Source organism: Euprymna scolopes, chromosome 8, assembly GCF_053919585.1.
Source record: "Euprymna scolopes isolate OS-2025 chromosome 8, ASM5391958v1, whole genome shotgun sequence".
Classification (NCBI taxonomy): domain Eukaryota; kingdom Metazoa; phylum Mollusca; class Cephalopoda; order Sepiida; family Sepiolidae; genus Euprymna; species Euprymna scolopes.
This window is the reverse complement of record NC_136489.1, coordinates 160861675-160884004: the sequence shown is the minus strand read 5'-3', so window position 1 is coordinate 160884004 and position 22330 is coordinate 160861675. Positions and strand designations below refer to the sequence as shown.

The 22330-nt window shown below is 36.2% G+C and overlaps 1 protein-coding gene across 2 annotated transcripts in view; it reads right to left on the bottom strand.

Annotated features, from left to right (window-relative positions):
- Window positions 1–6803: 6803 nt before the first annotated feature.
- The window catches only part of LOC145283956 (RCC1 domain-containing protein 1-like), a 52200-nt gene continuing 36673 nt past the window's right edge, over window positions 6804–22330 (bottom strand). For both annotated transcript variants that reach the window (XM_080133054.1, XM_080133055.1), the window contains exons 3-7: window positions 20182–20424; window positions 13795–13960; window positions 12917–13041; window positions 9868–10092; window positions 6804–7023 (exon numbers count right to left, since the gene is read on the bottom strand). In XM_080133054.1, coding sequence (XP_079989180.1) covers window positions 6812–7023; window positions 9868–10092; window positions 12917–13041; window positions 13795–13960; window positions 20182–20424 — 971 coding nt within the window. In that variant the 3' untranslated portion in view covers window positions 6804–6811. The remainder of the gene's footprint in view (window positions 7024–9867; window positions 10093–12916; window positions 13042–13794; window positions 13961–20181; window positions 20425–22330) is intronic.

The following is a 22330-nucleotide window of genomic DNA, read 5'->3' as shown; positions in this document are numbered from 1 at the left end:
TTTTGGTCAATTAAGCCTTCGACCTTCATCAGGCATGTTGGTCGCCATCTTGGAAAAGAAAGGAGAAAAGTTACTGGCTCTGTAGATGATTTCATATTCTTGGAGTTGTTTTGCAAAGATGGCGACCAGCATGCCTGACGAAGGTTGGCGGCTACACTGTAATGAAAAAACTATTAGTTAAGTTAAAGACTTGGAGGAATGCTATGGAAAGTAAAAGTCTGAGAGTGAATCTTATGACGACACAAGTAATGATTTGTGGTTGCAATGATGGAAAGCTCCCAACAAAAAAGAAATCTCCCTGCTCAGTTTACGGAGAGTCGTGTTGTAAATTTTTGTGGTAAACATTGGGAACTGAAGAAGCGCAATGAAATTACTGGATATGCTGAGAGTTTCCCCCACTCTTTGTCTATACCTGGACCTGGATGTGGATTCCATGAGTGGTGCTTCTTTCTTGGAGCTGCACGTCTGTGGAACTGTCTTCTGTTTGCCTGCTTTCTGGCTGACTACAGTGTGGTCATTTTCAAATCCAGTGTGGACAAGTTCTTGATGAGCTGTTCCCCTTGGGTGGTCCAGTTTGCCAGGTTTACACTACTGACGATTGCTGTGGTGTTGTCCCATTCACTATTGTACATTCTTTAATCCTTATCCTCAAGTGGCCACTGGGCCTTGATAAGTGGTGACTCCTATGTAAAAATGATGGATATGGATAAAGTATATATGGATGGCAAAGCTATTGAGGTTTTCAAGAAGTTTTGTTACCTTGAATCATAAGGTGGAGTAGGTGGTCGTGTCATTACAAGAGTTAGGGGTGAATGGCTTAATTTCAAGGAACTTTCGCCATTACTAACTAGCAGAGCATTACCGTTGTTGACCATGCTAAGAATGCATGCAGTGTAATGATGTATGGAAGTGAGACTGGGTCAGTGAAGGTTGAATAAGGATTGAATATTCAATCTGCAGAAAACTGTCACAGAACTAATTGTTAATTAATGCTTTTATCCAATGTACCACTTCTACAAAAGTAATAACTACCAGAATAAGAACAGTCTACCCCCCCCCCACCGTGGATTAAATAAAGAGTTAAGTCAGAATTTCTGTTTAGGTTTCTGAGTTTGAAATAAAGATACCCAAGTTTGAAAAGATGCACTTGAATAGATTGGAGGTTACATCGGTCAGAATGTTGTGAAAATAACAAAATGGGAATAGCAATAAAAGATATCCTCTTTTATCCATTTATTTATTGTGGACTATTATCCTCATCTTCTAGTTGTTTTTTCATGATGTTTCGGCCAACTATTCCTCTGGTCTTCGTCAGGTGGTTAACCGCGACGGGATAGGAACATTGAATCTTTATGGTTCCAGGTGAGCATTGTCTGAAGATAGCGGTTTCAATCCTACCGAAAGCTGGCCAGAGGCTTAGTTGGCCAAAACGTGGTGAGACAACAACAACTATGGAAGGCAGTAATTACTGAGGATACAGTTACAAGACTCAGCATTCTTATCCCATCATGAAAGCCAGAGGAATAGTTGGCCGAAACGTTGCGGAACAATAACTATAAGATGAGGATAATAGTCCGCAATAAATAAATGGAAAAATTTATTATTCTTATTCTTCTATTTATTATTGGGCTGGTGCATCTGCTACTAGTCTCTCGCTCCTGGACAGGGTTCAAAAGAGAGTCGCCAACCTGATAGGTCCTGAACTGTCATCTAAATTAGTTGTAATATCGACGAAATGTTGCATCCCTCTGTCTGTTCTACAAGTATTTTAAATGGTGGATACTCCAAGCTCTTGTATCCCCTCAACGTAAATACCCTCGACAAACCTGACAAGCAGCAAAGTTCCACCCCTACACAGTAGATATCCCTAGATGTAAGAAAGATTTCTACCCTAATAGTTTCTTTCACAGAACTGCTAGATTTGGAACGTGGTTAACCTGACGAAGGCCAGAGGAATAGTTGACCGAAACGTCATAAAAAAACAACTAAAGATAAGAATAATAGTCTGCAATAAATAAATGGATGAATAAAATAAAAAACTCATCTAAAAAAGAATTCCAATTAAATTATCAATCCTCGTCTAAAAAATTTCAAAACATAATCTTTATAAGAATCTTGGTCGGTCAGTCATTTAATCTGTGATGCTTAGATTCGAAATAGCACTTTCAGAAGCATTCAATTGCCTCTATTTTTGCCACACAGAAATAGAGAATGTGAACCACTTTAGAAGAAAACAACATACTGAAGATGGAGTATAGCTCCGAAATATATTAATGTTATAAATTTCAAACAAGTAAAATATTTGTTTATTTTTCTAATATTACGTTGTGATTTGGCTTTCAAGCGCATCTGATGCGTTTTTTTTTTTTTAATTCAAATGCATTTCATTTGCACTTTTAAAAAATGCCGAGCCAGATTGTTATTTCTTTCCATTTTTTTTTTTTTTTTTGGGGGGGGGGTCCTTTGCGACGGTACTTAGACAACGTGTGGGTCCGAATGGTTAAAATGTAACGACACGTAAGGTTCGGCTGTGACACAATGGAGTGTGTAAAGACTTCCATTGGACCATCTGTAAAAAGTTGAATATCAATTATAACAGCAAGACCTGGGAACATATACCAGAAAGAACAGTTGGAAATAAGTTATACACCAGTAATGTGCAGAGAATCTTTTCAGAGCAGGTGCTTAAATGAAAAAAAGCAGTGTCTCGGTAGTCCACAGGCCTATAATATATCACTCTGAAAAGGGCACTTTTAAACAGGAATAAAAGGGCCAGGTGCTTGGGAACCTTAGCAACCCCTTCTGCACGTCCCTGTTATACACTATCCACTATGACTAAGCAATTCCTACAGCGATGTACATGTAAAACCTGACATACTGATATGGGACAAGAAGAAGAAAGAAGCCACCTTAGTAGAAGTTAGTGTTCGCAATGATATTGGCTTAAATAGAGCTGAGAGGGAGAATATAACAAAAAAATGAAAAGAAACTGGAATCTAAGGAAGATCTTCATTATTTCAGAAATTACAGGAACAACCAGACTCATAAAAAAGAATTTCAAAAGCTATCTGGCGAATATACCCAGTGAACCAAGTGCAAAAGAGATACAAACAATTGCACTTAAAGGGAGGGTTAGAATCTAAAAAAAGATCTCTGGGTTGGAATGTCTGAGATAGCGCGTGAATGTCTGGCGTCGAGTAGGATGCCCCATCTCCAACAAAAACAAATGATGATAAAATTAAAAAAAAAAACATGTGGCTATAACCATCCATAGGTCAGATTATCACACTTAAGATTTTTAAATGCACGTACAGATTGAATTTTTTTTTTTTTCACACAGTGGTCACCACTTATCAAGGCCCGGAAGCCACTCAGAGATAAGGGTTATTGCAAGTACATTACGTTAGTGTGGAGATTTGATGAAGTGTTTACTTAAGGAGGCGGTTCATTAGGAATTTGTTAACGTTGGACTTGAACACATCCAAGTTGTAGTCAGGTGGGAAGCAGGCAGACAGAACAGAGTTCCACAGGCATGCAGTTCTAAGAAAGAAGCTTTGTTCATGGAATCCACGTTTTGATTTAGGCACAGATAAAGAGTGGGGGAAATTTTTCACAGTGGATTCAGCTAGACGGGTGTTTTTCGTGAAAGATTGGCTAGGGGGGACTAGAGATTGGAGTTCAGACGAGCACCTGCCATGGAAATAGCGATAAAACAAGGAAAGGCTCGCAACGTCTCTTCTGTGGGAGAGAGGTTGCAAGGTAGAGAAGAGGGCATCCCCCACTAAGCCACGAAGTCTATTTTGTACTCTGTCAAGGCAGGATAGGCTATTTTTAGCAGCTCCTGCCTAGATATGGCAGCAGTATTCCATCCTTGTACGTACTTGGCTTTTATATAGATAGAGAATTGCATCAGTAGTGAGATATCTTCTGGAGCGGTAGAAGGATCCCACCATCTTTCCAGCGACCTTGGCAACAGACTTGATGTACGTGTTCGATTTCAGATCAGGAGGAAAGGTCAAACCCAGAAGCTTGTCAAAACACGGGGTCTCTCCCAGACGAAAGCCATCCATCACAATTGATGCCAGATGGGGATCAGAGCGTTGATGATGTAAAGATAGGAGTTTGGTTTTAGATGCATTAAAGGTAACCAGCCACGTCTTCCCCCACTGAACCACGCGCTCGAGATCAGAGGAGAGAGAATCAGAGAGAACTTTGTCATTTACAGCCTTTGATGTGTTGCCGTAGATGGTCGTGTCATCAGCATAGATGTCAACGAATGATTTAAGTATGTGTTTAGGGAGGTCATTGATAAAGAGAAAGAGAGTTTGGCCCAGGATTGAACCCTGAGGGACTCCAGCATTAATACTGCAGACCTCTGATTTTTGTCCATCGACCACTACTTTTATGAGCCTATCGGAAAGAAATGATTTAATGATTGAGAAAACATTTCCAGTAATACTGTAGCTGGAAATCTTGTGAAGTAGACTCTTATGCCATACCTTGTCGAAGGCTTTTGATATGTCAAGAGCAATTGCCCTAGAAAGGAAGCCTTTGTCAAGAGATTCACTAATCCTATGAGATATAACCGTCAGTACATCTGCGGTAGATCTTGCAGAGCGGAAACCATATTGTGTGTCACTAAGAAGGTTGTTTCTGCTGAGGTGGTTGACTATTTCTCTATTTAATATGGATTCCAGCAACTTACTCATAACACACAGGAGACTTATTGGTCTGTACTGAGAGGGAGATGACTTATCACCTGAATTCTTAAATACAGGGCAAACTGATGAGGTCTTCCAGGGAGTCGGAAAGCACTTCTCCTTAAGGCAGTGCTTAAACAGTTTCGTAAGTATGGGACCTCTGGTCCATTGATAATGGTTGGGATAGAACGCACACTTCTGTTCAGGATCCTATTTGTTATTTGCCAAGATTGGTGAGAACCAAGCCGCTGATCAGCTACCTTGGATTTAACAGACTGGGCATATAGCTCTCTTGCATTTTTTATTACTCTTTTACAGTGGCTGCTGGCAGTTCTGAAAGCAGCTTTAGTTTCAGTGCATCTATTACGTTGGTAGCTATGGAAAAAGTGATTTCTGTGTGCGATAGCAGCAGCATGTTCTGGGGAGAACCATGGCTGGCTGTTAGGTCTTTGTTGGAATTTTTTAGATGGTATGAATTGGTCTATGCCTACAATTAACCATTCGGTCAGATCTGATACTATAGAGGACACTTCCTTTTTAAACATGGAGTGCAGAGGTAAATCAGATATGAATGTACGGAAGCTATTTCATCCCAGGCTAATGTGTGCTGCCCGGCAGGGTCAGGATGAAAGAAGGTAAATGGTTTCAGATTTCGCCTTTTATATACTCTGTCATGTGATTGAGAGCTGGCTTGTGATTGGACAAGCCAGAGAGAAAATGGATTAATTCATACAGAAACCGAGATATGTGATTGCGATGGCTGTTTTTGTTTAATGGCATATCAACACTTTTCAGGTTATTTAATGCCGAATCCAAAGATTTTGAAGAAAAATTTTTTTATAGAATATATTTGTTGTTTTCAAGTCGGTTTCTATTTAACCCAGAGTTGGGACCCTAATAGGTACTACTACTCCGGGTCAGAGTGGACCTGGAAGCAATGGCAATTAAAGCCTTGAATTGTTTAAGAATATCCATTCTTATTTCTTCACTTTTCTTAAAAACGTATCCATAAAGCAACTTGCAAAGTTAATTCCAATGTGTCTGTAGCAACAAAGTTAATTCCAGCATGTCTGTAGCAGCTTCCTAAGTTAATTCCTTTGTGAATGTAGCAACAATAGTGTAGCAGTCGACACTCGCTACAAACACAGGCAGGAGCTACTTCTCACAACCTCAAAAGTTGAAATCCATTTTCTCTCTGGCTTGTCCAATCACAAGCCAGCTCTCAATCACGTGACAGAGTATATAAAAGGCGAAATCTGAAACCATTTACCCTCTTTCATCCTGACCCTGCCGGGCAGCACACATTAGCCTGGGGCGAAAGCCTCAGACTGAATGTGAGTACTACAAGCTATGACTCGCTTCAAACTCACATATATTTCCATGTACTGTAGCCAAAACGAACATTCTTTGGCATGCTAAATAACATACAACTTGCACTCACGCACAGCAACACGCAAACACACTGAAGACTTTGCCCTTTCTTACTCGTGTAATCGGCTTCCTTCTACTGACGGCTACTAGCTATAAACACGTGTGAACAAAACGATTTCTAATTAATATATTTAAAAGTGGAATCGAAACATTGCATTACCACTAGCTATAAACACGTGAACGGAACTGAACTGTTCTCTTCTTCAACAAGCCGGCATGATATTAATTCCATCTTTAATTTTTTTTATTTACTTTTCACCCCAAACAAGGCACAGTGCCACTTTGAAGCAGGGGGCTACTATCAGGGACTTAATTAGCGGGGTCATTATGAAGGGAGATGAGTAGAAAGATGTTTGTTAACATTACACTTGAACTTCTGCATATCATTGCAGTTGGGAAAGCAGAATCCCGGAAGGGAGTTCCAAATACCCGCAGTTCTGGGGAAGAAACTATTGGAGTAAAAGGCCTTCTTGCACCTAGGGATCTCTACTGTAAAGGGATGAGACTTAGTAGCTTGTCGGGTTTGTCGGGAGGTAGTCACGTCGAGGAGGTACAAGTGTTTGCAGTTCGTCAGAGCATTCACCATTAAAGTATTTCAAATACTTCAACCTACTAACCCGTTTCTCTCTTGCGCTCTTCCACTCACGCTACTAACGAAGATAACAAATAAAGTTTGTTTATTAAATGTTAAAATAAGAATTCTTTTTATTGTCTTCATTACAAACTAGAATAGTATTCCAACCTCCACAGAATACATCCAAGATTTTTGCACCCTCTTCATCGGATGATATAAACTTTGTCTGAACGTATGTCAAGCTGTCTCGACTAACAAGGTCACCGTGCCCTAATTGACCGTATGCGTTCCAACCACAAGTCAATAGTTTGTTGTCATCTGAAAAGAAAAGGAGATAAACATTCTTACATATTGAGTAGATGACAGATATTTTTAATAAACTGAAGAGAAATATTGAATACTAGCAGATCCCCACCCCGGCATTGCCCTGTCTTACAAAATACGCATAAATATTATATTTTAATTCATACAGAAACTGAGATATGTGATTGCGATGGTTGTTTTTGTTTAACAGCATATCAACACTTTTCAGGTTATTTAATGCCAAATCCAAAGATTTTGAAGAAAAATTTTTTAATAGAATATATTTGTTGTTTTCAAGTCGGTTTCTATTTAACCCATAGTTGGGACCCTAATAGGTACTATTACTCCGGGTCAGAGTGGACCTGGAAGCAATGGCAATTAAAGCCTTGAATTGTTTAAGAATATCCATTCTTATTTCTTCACTTTTCTCAAAAACGTATCCATTATTTAATGCCAAAGAAAAATTTTTTAATAGAATATATTTGTTGTTTTCAAGTCGGTTTCTATTTAACCCATAGTTGGGACCCTAACAGGTACTACTACTCCGGGTCAGAGTGGACCTGGGAGCAATGGCAATTAAAGGGTGGCTCCACACTCCCCAAAGCCCGCAAGTTGGAGCCTCACCACTGGATATAGTTTAAGGTCATATCCAGGACCATATGTGATTGCGAGTATTATATTTTTTTTCTAAACCGTTCACTTCTTGTAAGTAAAAAAAAAAAATGCTCAAGCTGAAATCGAAACAAAAACTAAAAACAGTGAGTCAAGTACGATAACCAGTGTGAGACGATCTTTAAAAAGTGTTTTCAAACCTACTTATTCTTAACATGAGAAATCTGTCATGAGAACGATCAACACATGCGCATTCGTGAAACGGTTAGCAAACAGATAAAAATCTGACGACCCGTCCAAAGTATCAATTTTTATCTCTTAGCAACACTTTTTGCCTGGTGAAAATGATTAAAAAGTTTTCCACTTGCCTGATTTCCTGAATACCCTATATACCAAATTTAAGTCTGTAGATCAAAAAATCGTTGAGTATATAGGTTGAGAAGTGTCCTCCCACCCACACACATTCTCACTTTTATAGATATAATGTAAACTGTCAGAATTTGCTGAAACGCTTAGCCAATGACATTCAAGTAAGCAGACAAGAAAAACAATTCAATCAATTTGTTGTCAACTTTAAGAAAGTTTCATTAAGCATGAATTTATCACAGCTAGGAGAAAAAACTATAATCACTGGGAAATGTAATAGAATTTTGCGAGAAAGAAAAGTTTATTGGCAAAAGTAGAAATTGGCAGACCTATGAGCATCCCTGAAAAAAAAGTGAGAAAAAGATGTGCATCTCTTAAGGCTAAAGAAAATTTACCCCTCCTTCCTTGTTAAAATTTACCAAACGCTCTCCGTCCATGTTAAAAATGAGTTTCTAAATAATGTTATTCTTTCAACATGGTGTCTCCTCTACATAAGTACCTGGTAAAAAATTTCATTAAAAAATTTCATTAAAAAGGGTTTCTAAATAATAACGTTGTTCTTTCAACATGGTATCTCATCTGTGTAAGTACTAGGTAAAAAATTTCATTAATTATATATATTTAAAGAAAATATAAAACAAAAAAAAATCTTTAATCTCCCAAAATACAATTTCTGATCCTTTTCTCTCTCCTCGTTTTATATACTCCTACTTACATTTGGACAAAAAAAAAATTAACAAAGATATCGAAAAAAAAAAAAACGTCTTTAACATTTGCTGTTAAAATTTTTTTTTTTTTTTTTTTTTTTGCTTTTTCATCTTATTATTTAAAAAAAAATATTTAAATAAATATTAATTCTGGAAAATTCTTAAGAGGTTAGTCATATTATCCACTAAAAAAAAATTGCATTTTTTTTTCTTTTTTTGTCTTCATTAAAACATTACATTTTGCTTTTTTTTTCTCTCATTTTTCATTTGCTAAGCATATCCTGGCAACTTACATTATCTGGCAAAAAACGCCTGTGAAACTTTGGCTTCAGTGCGTTAACTTAAATACATCTATATCTATCTGTCTATCTGGTCAGGCTCCTTTCCCTGACCAATGTAACTTTCTCTCTCTCCAGATTTCCCTATCTTCTATCAGCTGCCTCAGATCTTCAGGATCACTGTTGCCATTGTGTGCAATTTGCTGGCTGTATGTGGCTTTAGGTAATCCTATGCTCATGCGCTTGTGCTATGGAGTCCACAGCAATACATTTCTCACCAGCTCTTGCTTGCTCCTCTGGCATTGACCAGTAAATCGTAGACATCACTCTATCATGGTAGTAGATATGGTAGGTAGGTTACCATAAAGTTGCTTCTTCATGGGATGATCTTGCCAAGATATATTTAATGCTGTTCTTAGCATGCGGGTGTACATGCTGTCTTGCTTTCTTTCCAATCTTCGGTGCGTTTTCAGGTTGTAGCACTGTAAACAAGGACAGAATCCACCACTCTCTGAAGAAGTGCCTTTTCAGTTTGTCATTTAGCCATAGTTACTGATCGCAGCACACTGGATTTCACCTTAAATGAATCCACAGCTTATCCATGCGGATTTTGATATTTTTCTCCGTGGAACCTGTGTTGCTGGGCAGGTACATAAATTCAGTGACTTCTTTCAGTGTTGTCCCATCTTGAGCTTTGATCTCCCCCTCCGCATTGAAAGTCATAAACTTTGTCTTATCTGCATTAACGTAAAGACCAAGGTCACTTGCAAACTTTTCTAGCTTGTGTAACAGCATTTGCATAAGTACTGGAATATTGAAATATTTTAATTTTAGATGATATCTTTTCTAATTTTGTTTTTTATAAGAAGAAAATTGTTTCCATGTGAAAATTTTACCTGATATAATGGCTGTATGACGAGCACCGCAGGCGACTTTTATAACAACAACTTCCTTCTTCACTTCCGGAAGTGGTACTAAATGAGGTAATGCTTGAATTAACACAGGATCAATTCTTTCTAGGTTTTTATTTGCGGATGCTGAATAGTCACTTGATAAATTGGGACAGGGTAAACCAAGCTGACCACTTTCATTCCAACCCCATGTATAAATATCACCAATCTCTAAAGAAGAAGAAGAAATTAATGTTTTATTACACCAAAGTAAATAATAAAAATTTATCAATTCATAAAGTTGCAAAACAAAAAAAAAAGTTATAATAAGTGAAACCAAGTAATTTAGACTCATTCTTAAATTATGGGGTATAAATATTTGTAGATTATCCTTTTCTATCGAATCTGACACAACCGGATATCATATGCAAACTCAAGTAACCCTAAAACCCCCACCCCCACCCATGTCCTCAAATATTGGGAAATAAAAGAAAAAAAATAGGAAGGATTTATCAGTAGATAATGGATAGGAATTTGCTCACAAAGGAAAGCTGATGTGGTACAGTTATTAAGATAACAAGGTAAAGCAATTATTAAAATAACAAGGTAGGGTAGTTATTAAAATGACAAGGTAAAGCAATTATTAAAATAATAAGGTAGGGTAGTTATTAAAATAACAAGGTAAAGCAATTATTAAAATAACAAGGTAGGGTAGTTATTAAAATGACAAGGTAAAGCAATTATTAAAATAACAAGGTAAAGCAATTATTAAAATAACAAGGTAGGATAGTTATTAAAATGACAAGGTAAAGCAATTATTAAATAACAAGCTGGGGTAATTATTAAAATAACAAGAAGAGACAGCTATTAAAATGACCAGGTAGGGCAGTTATTAAATTAAGGTAGAGGAGTTATTAAAGTAATAAGGGATTATAATAATTAAAATGACAAGGTAGGGCATTTATTATAACAACAAGGGGAGACAGCTATTAAAATGACAAGGTGGAGTAGTTATTAAAATGTTAAAGTGGGACAGTTAATAAAATAACAAGATGGGGTAGTTATTAAATAATAAGGGGACAGCTAATAAAATGACAAGGTGGGGCAGTTATTAAAATAAAAAGGTGGGGCAGTTATTAAAATAAAAAGGTGGCAAAAAAGGGACTGAACAATAAAGATACATTAAGGATTGACAAGAGGTTTCAGAAGTTCAATTGAGTGTTGGGGATATTTGAACACGGATCTTGACTCAGAGCAAATGGGGAAATGAATTCATCAACGAACTGACAGACACATCCTATCTTCTAAACGATAATGTTCACATGTGAGCAGATGGGGAAATGAATTAATCAACTAACTAGCAGACACATCCTATCTCCTAAACGATAATGTTCACACGTGAATCTTATCGTTTAGAAGATAGTTTCCCACGATGGTGTTACACACTCATTCAGAGTTCAATTTATATTTACAAAAAGTGTCAGAGTTGGTGTAATCCTGTGTTTTCCTTTGGAATTGTGTTTTGTATTCAGGTTGGCTAATTGTCAAGCATGGCCATGTGGTGTGACACCATAAGAAATATCCTGTATACTTTCAGTTGTTTAGAAAATATTTACTTGGAACTTACAAGACCATTTTGGGGCTAAAGGTCTGCTGAAGGGGCCTTTCGACATCTGATCAGGTATAGTTTGTATCTGTTCTCTCTTCCTGGGAGAATATTAAATTACAATCTTATTTATTTTTTATCTACTAACTCAGCAGCCAGGCTACAGAAAGCATACTTCTCCCTACTGACAATGATGTCATATGGAATTTCAATTCCTGGGAGAACTACTTGTTGTAAGGGGTGTATTCCAAGTAATACATTTCTTTCTTTTTCTTCCTCAATGTGCCAATGTGTTTCAAAATGTCTGCCGCAAAGCAACGCACCACTACAATGCAAAGCAATGCATCCAAAAAAAAATCTTCCTCAACTCCTCCAAGTCACCTGCTTTATGGAGCCCAGCACACCTCATTTGCATGCATATAGCACGATTTTGTGAGATCGTCCGAGACCGTGTGTTAAAACCTCACAGACGCCATCTTGGATCTCTTTTTGTCCCAACCTGCAGGAAAAACAGACACGAGGGTGTTTGAAAGGTAGGCTGTTCCTATTTTCCCCATGCTACTCATGGTAGACAAGTTTGGCACCAAGAGGTATTAAAACCACAAATCAGCTAACGGGTCTATAGTGAAAATCCAGGAGAAGTTGGCATCAGAATTCATTGTCCCTGTCTCTGTGTATGGTAAGCAAAAATATGCCAGTAATGCAACCATGTCCCACCTTGTCATTTTAATAACTACTCCACCTTCTCATTGTAATAGCTATCCCACCTTGTCATTTTAATAGCTGTCTCCCCGTATTATTTTAATAACTAACCCACCTTGACATTCTAATAACTACCTCACCTTGTTATTTTAATAACCATCCCACCTTGTCATATGAATAGTTGTCTCCTTTTGTTATTTTAATAACTGACCCACCTTGACATTTTAATAACCACCCCACCTTGTCATTTTAATAACTACTTCACCTATCTATCCCATCTAGCTATCCCACCTTGTCATTTGAATAGTTGTCCCCCATTGTTATTTTAATAATACTTCAGTGCCATTCCTTTATGTTTTCTGGGTTAGACACTATGTAAATTAAAAAAAATGATGATGATGATGGAAAGAATTACTTTTTCTCTAAATGTTCACAGAGACATGAAATATTAAAGAGTGGTTGAATCAACATACAGTGAGAATGAGGTGAGAAAAGTACATAGACAGCTAAAACAGAAACAGGTGAGTTGCTAAATTAATTACAAATTACAACTAAGATGAATTAAAACTGAAATTTTATTTTCAAATATGACTCAAGCTTCTCAGAACTAAGGAATATTTTAGCATGTATTTTATGTGATTAAGATATGTAAGAAAAAAGCCTTAAGGAAACAAATGTATTATAACAGATACACACATTATTATAACACATTATTATAACACATTATTAGACAAAGACTAATCTCACCTGAAATGGCAGCAGAATGCCAATTCCCTGCAGCAATTCCAGTCATCTTGACGCCTTCTAATGCCTCGATTACTTGGGGAACATTTGAAATTTCTTCAGTTGTGCCAAGTCCTGTTTGGCCACGGCTTAAACAATAACAGAAGAAAAATAGAGGAGGAACTCTATTTAGTATTAAAAGTAATGCAATCAAGTTAATATATATATATATATATATATATATATATATATATATATATATATATATATATATATATATATTAATACGATAGCATATGTGTTATTTTGTGTGTCACACTTACATCATTTTTTCTCTTCTGAGTGACTGTTGTTTAATTGTTATGACTCTTCATTTCTTGTAATAAATAATTTTACCAAGAACTCTTCAAAAGTTTTGTTTTTTGTTTCCATTATAGCTGATGGCATTCAATTCATCTATTTTTTTAATGAGTAATTTTACCAATACTTTTTCAAAAGTTTTGGTAACGGTTTCGATTTTAACTGAAGGAACTCAAGTTATATATATATATATATATATATATATATATATATGAAAATTTTCCGGGGGGGGGGTACAGAATTTTATAATGGCTAAATACAGACCAAAAATCATAATGAATTTAAAAAAATAAAAAATGAAAATAAAGGTTATCTAACCAGGTTTCGTTCCTCACTTATCAAAGCTAAATCGAGGAAAATACGATTTAAAACAAAACAAAAAATCATGAATATGGCGGGGTAGGAAAAAAAAAACAAAAAAAAACGAAATAAACGGGGGGGGGGAATTGCATAGAGACTAAATTAAGTACTAGAAGATTTTCTTTTCCTATATAATAGGAATTACTTTGGATGTTTAATATAGAACTGAATGTTTTACATACCTACCAATTCCGTAGGTGAGAATGGATCCAAGTTCAGACAGCATCAAGACATGTTCAACCCCACAAGCAACAAGTTTTATTTTTGTTTTGCATGGGAGAGGTTTCCATGTAAAGCAGACGCATTCATCTTTCGGAGATTGATTGATTTCAATGGGAATTCCGTCTTCTGAAAAAAAAAAAATGCCAAACAATTTGAGACAGGTTTGAATGACTTGAGAAATAATTAAATTAATTTATTTTTGAAGAAATTTATTTGGATATTGAACTTAATGATTTTAACTAAATTTAACCCTGAATTCAATTTCTTATTTTTATAACTATACTAGTAGGCTGCCAGGCATAGCTTGGTCATAAAATATGCATAAATATTACTTTATTTTATACAGAAATTGAGATGTATGCTTGCAAGTATTATGTTTTTTCTAAACGGTTCACTTCTTGTAAGTATTAAAAAAATACTCAAACTGAGATCGAAATCAAAACCTAAAGAGAGTGAGTTAAGTACAATAACCATTAAGCCAGCTTGACATGATCTTTAAAGCTTTTTTATGATAAAAAGTCGTTGGATTTTTAAAAATTTTTAGTTAATTTTTCTTAACACAATTAATTTATGAAGTAAAATTCTGTATGCGTCTTGTGTTACATAATTTGAGTTGAGATTTGATCAACAGTCTTGAACTCTTGAAATACTAATCTCTGCAGTGTTACATCCCTTGACCTTCAAGTTAGGATTCATACTTCCTATTAATCAAAATTTAGTTCAAATTGTCAACTCATTTTATTGTATCTATAAACTTTCACGCAAAAAAAAAACAAAAAAAAAACACTCAATTACTTACAACCACTATATACGATTTTCCCCACTCTCTAATTGTGCCTAAATCTAAACGCAGATTCCATGAACAAAGCTTCTTTTCCAGAATTGCCCACCTGGAGAAACACTGTTCCACTGGCCTGCTTCCCGGTTGAATACAACATGATAGCCTTCAAATCCAATGTAAACAAGTTCTTGTTGAGTCGCCCTCATAAATAATCAAATTCTATCCAATTTACACCATTAACGATTGCTACACTACCACTTTACATTCGTTAATCCTGATCCTCGAGTGGCTTTCGAGCCTTGATAAGTGGCGACTCCCAAGTAGAAAAGAAATATATATATACTCTGAGGATGGTGTTAGTATAATCCTTATTCTGTTGCAGTGACTGTAAATGCAGCAGCAGCAGCTCATGGTTAATGATTTGGAATCCATGTTTAATTTCTAAGCTTGGTGCTGATTAGTGAAAGCATTTAACTCTCTTTCTGGCTTGCCCAATCAGGTGCCATCTCTTTTGTGAGCTGAGCACATGATGGGAGATTATAAAAGAGGCAGCCCACTGTTTATTTCCTCTTTCTTGGCCAGGAGATACCACTACCAACAACTCATCAGATTGTGTCGATCAACTCCTAAACTTCTCTTTTCAGACCCAACCAAAACCTTTCTGGGCTGTTTGGGTTCAGGCTTTGACAAGAAGACCTAAAAATTCAAAATGGCTACTACTGCACACATGGATTTTTTCTTTTTTTTTTTTACATGGAAGTCACCACTTATCAAGGCCCGGAAGCCACTCGGGGATAAGGGTTATTGTGTGTACAGTAATCAATGGGATAATATCGTAGTAATCGTTAGTAATGGAAATTTGATAAAGTGTCTTACTTAAGGGGGTGGTTCATCAGGAATTTATTTATGTTGGATTTGAAGATATCCAAGTTGTAGTCAGGTGGGAAACAGACAAACAGAAGAGAGTTCCACAGGCGTGCACTTCTAAGAAAGAAGCTTTGGATTTATAGAGTAGAACAATAAAATTATTGCTCAAGAAAAGACGACATGATTCCATTCCCATTTGATGAAAACCAGTTTCCTTCTTTTTATTTGCAGACCATCTACTAGTTGGCCAGTTGTGTACAAATCCCAAGAGTAATAGGAGCCTTCTATCATGTCTGAAAGTGACACAATGTTCAACAAGCGAGATTGGAGATGCCGTGCTGTACAGCTCATGCTCTCTACCAATCCAATTTATGACAACAGGACCATTGCCAGCACCCTCAAAATGCAAATCCGAACAGTTCAATCCTTACTCAGGGTGATGAAAACAAAGTTTCCAGCTACAGTTATGGTCTTTGGTGTGATTTCAAATAAGAGCCACATCATGCCATCTCACAACTTTGAAGTCGACTTGAAAGTCAACACCAAAGTGTGGTGATCCCCTGGTACAATCAGGTGGCCACTGGCAGATCCTGGGTGTGGCAGCAGGACTCGGCGCCAGCCTACAAGTCCAAAGAGACCTAGGTTTAGCTTCAAAAGGAGTGCTACAACTTTGTACTCTTTTTACACTGCCCCCTCCCCCTTTTCTCCAACCTGAACCTGCTGAACTATTTCGTTTGGTCATATGTTGAGAAGATCACCAACATGACCTTTCATAACACGAAAGCCAGCCTGATCACTGGTATCCACTGAGTATTCACCAAGCTCCCGCTGGGTCTTGTAGAAAAGGCATGCTCCCAGTTCCAGACTCATATCAAGGCAGTGATTGAGGCTAAAGGCAGTTACATTTAATAGATGTTAGCTCTACTACATAATCAAGTTACTTGAATTAATATTTTCAATATCAGTTTTAAAATAAAGCTGTGGTGTTGTCTTCTTTGGGATGACACTTTTATCGTTCCAACTTGCATTTCTCGGCTTCTCAAGTTCTGGCCCAAGTGGGTTCCATATTGAAAAATAATCTTTTTCTCTCAAGGCAAAGCAAACAAATGACACCAGAATAAGGTGGCTCGAATGTGATAAAACTTAATCAGGGATTATTCCGCTCAGCACTGAAGACAGTTCAAGACTTCCAGCAGTGAAAGAGTGGCATGTGTTACTTCCAATGTGGAGAGCCAGGCCACATTTCTCTGAAGTATTCTGGAGGAAAAATCAGGGAAAACCTCAGGAAAAGGGCCAACAACTACACACATTTCTTTTTGCCAATTATGAAGATGTGCAGGAAAAGGTGCTCCTTGGGTTCCCAAAAGAATTTTAATTGCAAATCTTATAAAGTAATCAAGGAAAAATGAAGCAAGGGAGATGATCTATTATATCACAAGAGAGATGATCTATTATGATATCACTGTTGAAGAGCAATTGAGATGATGTCAGGGAACCCAGTGACGAAAGTCAATTTCGTGAGTCTCTCTAGGCCATCTCCATGTAGAGGGCCAGTGCATAACCTTCCAGATATAAAGGTAGCAGACTTGCTATATAATTCACCTGCTGAAGTTGTGCGACAAGTCTCACTTTTTTCAGCCACGCTACAACATCTCTCTCGCCAGCTATCACTGCTTATCCGCACCTTCGCCATAGTCGAGCCGAAATAGCTTGTAACAAAATGTAGTAAGCAAAAATCAGGAACAAAGATAGGAAATAGTCAGTTTCGCCCTGCACCGCCCACCTCTAGATGAGAGGGATTTCTTGGCTGTAATGACCGTAGAGAAAGAAGAAGAAGGAGACAGAAAAAAGGCAAAAGAAAACTCGCTTCTCGCAGATTCGTGGTTTGTCACAAAGAACAATCCAACTGCCTGAACCGCCTACACACAATCTGCAGGACACTGCCTGACTGCTTCCCAGCATCCTGCCTTTATAGCGGCTGAGAATTATATATTTGCATAATCGCGCAAGAGCACATGCGATTCTGTGAGAATTGCATGGGGTCAACGCCAATAAAAACCCATGGACGCCATCTTGGAACTCTCTTCCACTCTCTTCCCCTTGGCCCACAACACAACAGATGTATCCGAGGTAAGCTCTTTATTTCCCCCCATTTTGGTTATTGTCAATTTCGCTACACAACCACATTTTTCTGGAGTATTCTGGGGAAAAAGTCGGGGTAAACCCCAGGAAAAGGGCCAACAACTACACACCCATTTCTTCTTGGCTATTATGAAGATATATGTGTGCAGGAAAAGGTGCTTCTTGGGTTCCTAAAAGAATTTTAATTGTAAATCTTATAAAGTAATCAAGGAAAAAGAAGCAAGGGAGATTATCTATTATGATATCACAATGTATTTTGACTTTATGAAATCCTTTGATTTTATAACCCTTGTAAAAAGATGATTATCAACTTATTTCAAAATTAAGAAATTTTACATATAACAAATACTGACCCAATCAGTCATGGGTGGTCTCGTCTATCTCTAAAAGTGTGAATGTATGTGTGTGTGTGTGTGTGTGTGTGTGTGTGTGTGTGTGTGTGTGTGTGTGATGAATCTTGTCAACTTATATAATCAATGAATTTTTGATCTACAGACTTGAAATTTAGTATATAGGGCATTCAGACATGTGGAAAATTTCTTAATCGGTTTTACCCCAGAAAAAAGTGCTGCTAAGAAGTCAAAATTGAAAAATTGGTATGCAGAGGATCATCGGATTTTTATCCGTTTGTTAACTGCATGCATGAACTGTTCACATGACAGATTACTTACGTTAAGGATAAGTAGGTTTGAAAAAACTTTTTAAAGATCGTGTCAAGCTGGTCTAATGGTTATTGTACTTGATTCACTGTCTTTGGGTTTTGATCTCAGCTTTTTTTGTGTTTGGTTTTTGATAGACAGCACACAGCAGACAAATAGCTTTCCTAGTTAAGATATTACTACCACTTTTATTGAAGAGTTCTTGTGGTAACAATACTAAGGCAAAGAAATTACTGACCATGGTTAGCATGTGCCTGTTGTAAGGAAACAGTGACATATGAACCTAGTACTACTTAGATATGAGGCGATTATGCAAATTTAGGTGCTGCTGGAAGTCTGAAATGGCAGAAAAAAAAGAAGATAGATTTTTTTTGCTCAAGGGACTTTTGTTTAGGACACCACGTTATTTACATGTTTTTAGTGTTGACGAAAACAAAAAAAATGTGAAGAACAAATATTTTCATCGTTAGTGAAAAAAAAAATCTTGTTCAAGTGCGTTCTTTCAACTCAAAATAATTTACGCGACTGAAATATGAAGTAATTAACCTTATCTTTCCGTCACATAAATTATAAATATATACTCCAACTTTTCTTCTGGTCATCTATTCAAAGTTTAGAAATCATCACCTGTAAATAATTTTATAATAGAAATTTGAAATTTGTGCGCTGCAGAACAATAGGCGATACTAGGTCCACAGCAAACATTGTCAGATAAAAAATTATTTTATTTTTCTAAAAACATTTTAAAAAATCGGTAAATATTTCATAAAGTAGTATATTTCTATCATACGAAAAACAAATTTAAAACAATGAAACAATAATATTTTATTTAATTAGTTGGAATGTTTATTGAGATGAGTATTATTTATTTATTTATTTATTATAGACTATTCAGAGTTCCTATCCCGTCGCGGTAACCACCTGACAAAGGCCAGAGGAATAGTTGGCCGAAACGTTGTGAAACAACATCTAAGGAAGATGAGGATAATAGTTCGCAATAAATAAATGAATAACATTTTATTTATTATTTTATGTAAATAAAATAATCTAGTACAGCGGTTCTCAACCGGGGGCGAATCGCCCCCTAGTGAGCGAAAATCAAATTTTGGGGGGCGATTTTCAATCAATTTTATCTGTGAAAAATTTTGACATTTTTGCGAGTAAATTTTAAAAATTTTTTGAAATTATAAACGCGTAGCTAAACTATTAGTGCGAAACTTTGGTCACGTGACCTATGAATTGCTCTCTTATAAATGAATTGTCAGTTTTGAATATTCAATTTATTTCAGTAAATCCGATTCTCCAGTGACATTGTCTTACAAGTGTTTACAATTTTCAGGTTGAGATGTATGTACATTCACCTAACAATTTAATGGAACAAAACATACCGTAAAAATTGAGTATAACTTAAAAATCCTATCTACAAAATAGCACGGCCCGTATCCTGCAAAAGTACCAAAACCACACACACACACACACACACACACACACATTACATTACGTGAATTTACAAAAACAAAAACACAAAAAACAGTTAGCGTTAATCAAGTTTTCATTATTATAATTGTTGTAAAATACTTTATTTGCATTAAATTAGTTTTCATTTAAAAATAAAGTGTAATTATATAATATTTATTTGTTTATTAAAAGCTCAAAAAATTATATTGAGAAATAGAATATTGTTTTATGACCAAAAATTATAAGGGGGTCCACCAAGAAAAAAAAGAAGGGAAAAGGGGTCCATGGGTCAAAAAAGGTTGAGAACCGCTGATCTAGTATAATACAAATTTTTTAGCTGACACCATTTGCTGCAGACTCATATCGTCTGTTCTTCTTATATCACCAATTTTTTTTTTTTCTCCTGAAGCTGTGATAAAAAGAGAGTTAAAAAAAACTACCTTTTATACCAACACAATTCATTTCTTTGGTTTGTATTTGAATAAGTTGACATTCTTCTGATGCATCTTTCCAAATTATTGGTCGATAAACATTTTCCTTCCATTGTTGAACATCTTGATCTTTTGTAACGATCAACAATTGTGTTGAATCAATGCTTAATGACAGAACAGTTGAGCGACATGCAATCTTATTAGACGTTGAATGGCCATCATTGAAACCACAAATGATCACTCTGTGTTGATCTAAAGATTAAAAGAAAATTAAATTAAAAACCTGTATCAATAGCAAAAAAATAAACAAATAAAAATACAAAAAAATTATTTTTTTGAGATAAAAATATTAATCTTGTATGAAACCAACACGCTTGTTATTATTAAAATTTTGAGATGATGATGATTGGTTATTCTTATTATTTGATTTCTTTTGACTATTGTTGTCACCTTGAGAGTCAGCCTGGGTATAGGTCCTAAGCAGTTCACAATTGTATTTTGAGTGTTGCCCGCACTGAAGATTGAACCTTCAACCTCCAGAAGAATATTAATTTACAACTGGATCTTACCAAGTAATCTATCCACTGCACTACAGATCCTTGCAGACAATTTTAGTATGAATTTTAGGAGCCTTAAACCTATTTTGTTTTCTAGATGTATAATCTTCTTTTTTACTAACCTCCCCACGAGGGCAGAGTTAGACACAAGGTCGGTTTTTAATGTGAGGAAAATCCAGCTCCCTAAGAAAAGGGCACTCTGTATGGTAACAAAAATTTAAATTGTCTCAATCATGAAGGATTTCTCCTCCACTGACCGAGGATAGAAAAGATGAAGTGTAGCATCAGAACAGATACTACACTGTGATCTTGTCTTGAAGGCCAAAACGAGAATATGTATTAAAGGAAAATGATATAGTAACAACTCAATTTTATTTGTTTTTTTTGTTTTTTTAGAAAAGTAAATATTTTTTGCGTAAAATCGTCTCAAGGTTCAAATACATAATTAAAAAATGTTACATCCAATTTAGAAAGTTTATTTATTTTCTCTCTAAAGCAAAAAAGAAACTAACTGCTAAGAAAAAAGATGCAGGTAATGAGGTGTTTATTACTGCATACAACAAAACGAAATGGTGACCAAAAATAAATATATTACAAATAAATATTACCAGACGCAAGAAAAGTTACTCTTCTACCTACCTGAGTAATTTTTTTTTGTGTGTGTGTGCGTGTGTGTTTTAACTTATTTTAAAGCGTCTATTTAATTCAAAACACAAGTAGTACTGTGTTGGTAAATTAAAATGATGACAAGATGGCCGACATCAACTGTTCATCTGAGAACAGTGACGTAGCAACTATTTTTACCATCTGGGGCGGTTGTAAGATTTGTGAGAGCATAAAGGGAAGTTAAAGAGTTTTTTTTTTTTCAGCATACTCACATAAATAATTTTCCTATTGACTTGCAAGGGCAGAGTTAGATGCAAAGCTAATTTTTAATGTGAGGAAAATCCATCTCCTGAAAAAGGGGCACCTTTGACTGGAACAAAAATAGAAATTGCCTCAGTATAGAAGAACTTCAGAACAGGTACTGCATTTTGCTCCAAGCCGACCAACTAGTCAGTTGATTGAATTAGTACATATAATCACTAATTTTTTAGTGAGCTCCCTCTGACTAAAAAGTTCTTATTTATTTACGAGCCTGAATGCCTGGCATTGCTCGGGTGTTTGGAGGTGCAAAAAAAAAAAAAAAAAAAAGTGGTAGTAGATAGGCAGGCAAGCTTGAACTCATACCGCAAAGGAGGAAAAGAACGTGAAAAAAAAAAAAAAACGTGACGTCTTTGCTGTTGCGCCCATCACCAAACCGGAAGTGACGTAGGTTTAAATTAAGGTTAATCAATCAGGAAAAGGGGATGACTTTCGAAAATATCGGCGAAAAAAGCGACCTCTCCTTGTAAAAAAGTACCCAGTTGAGGGTGAAGGAATTAATGTTTTTAGCCAATTTTTCGATATTTGTCATCCGAAGGATCGAGGTTTGAAATGATACAGATCTCGTGAAAATCCGTCACTTCTGTCGAAAGTTTTAGGCAGATATACATACATACATACATACATACATTTAAACCAGTGGTTCCCAACCTATTTTGGGCCATGCCCCACCTAGG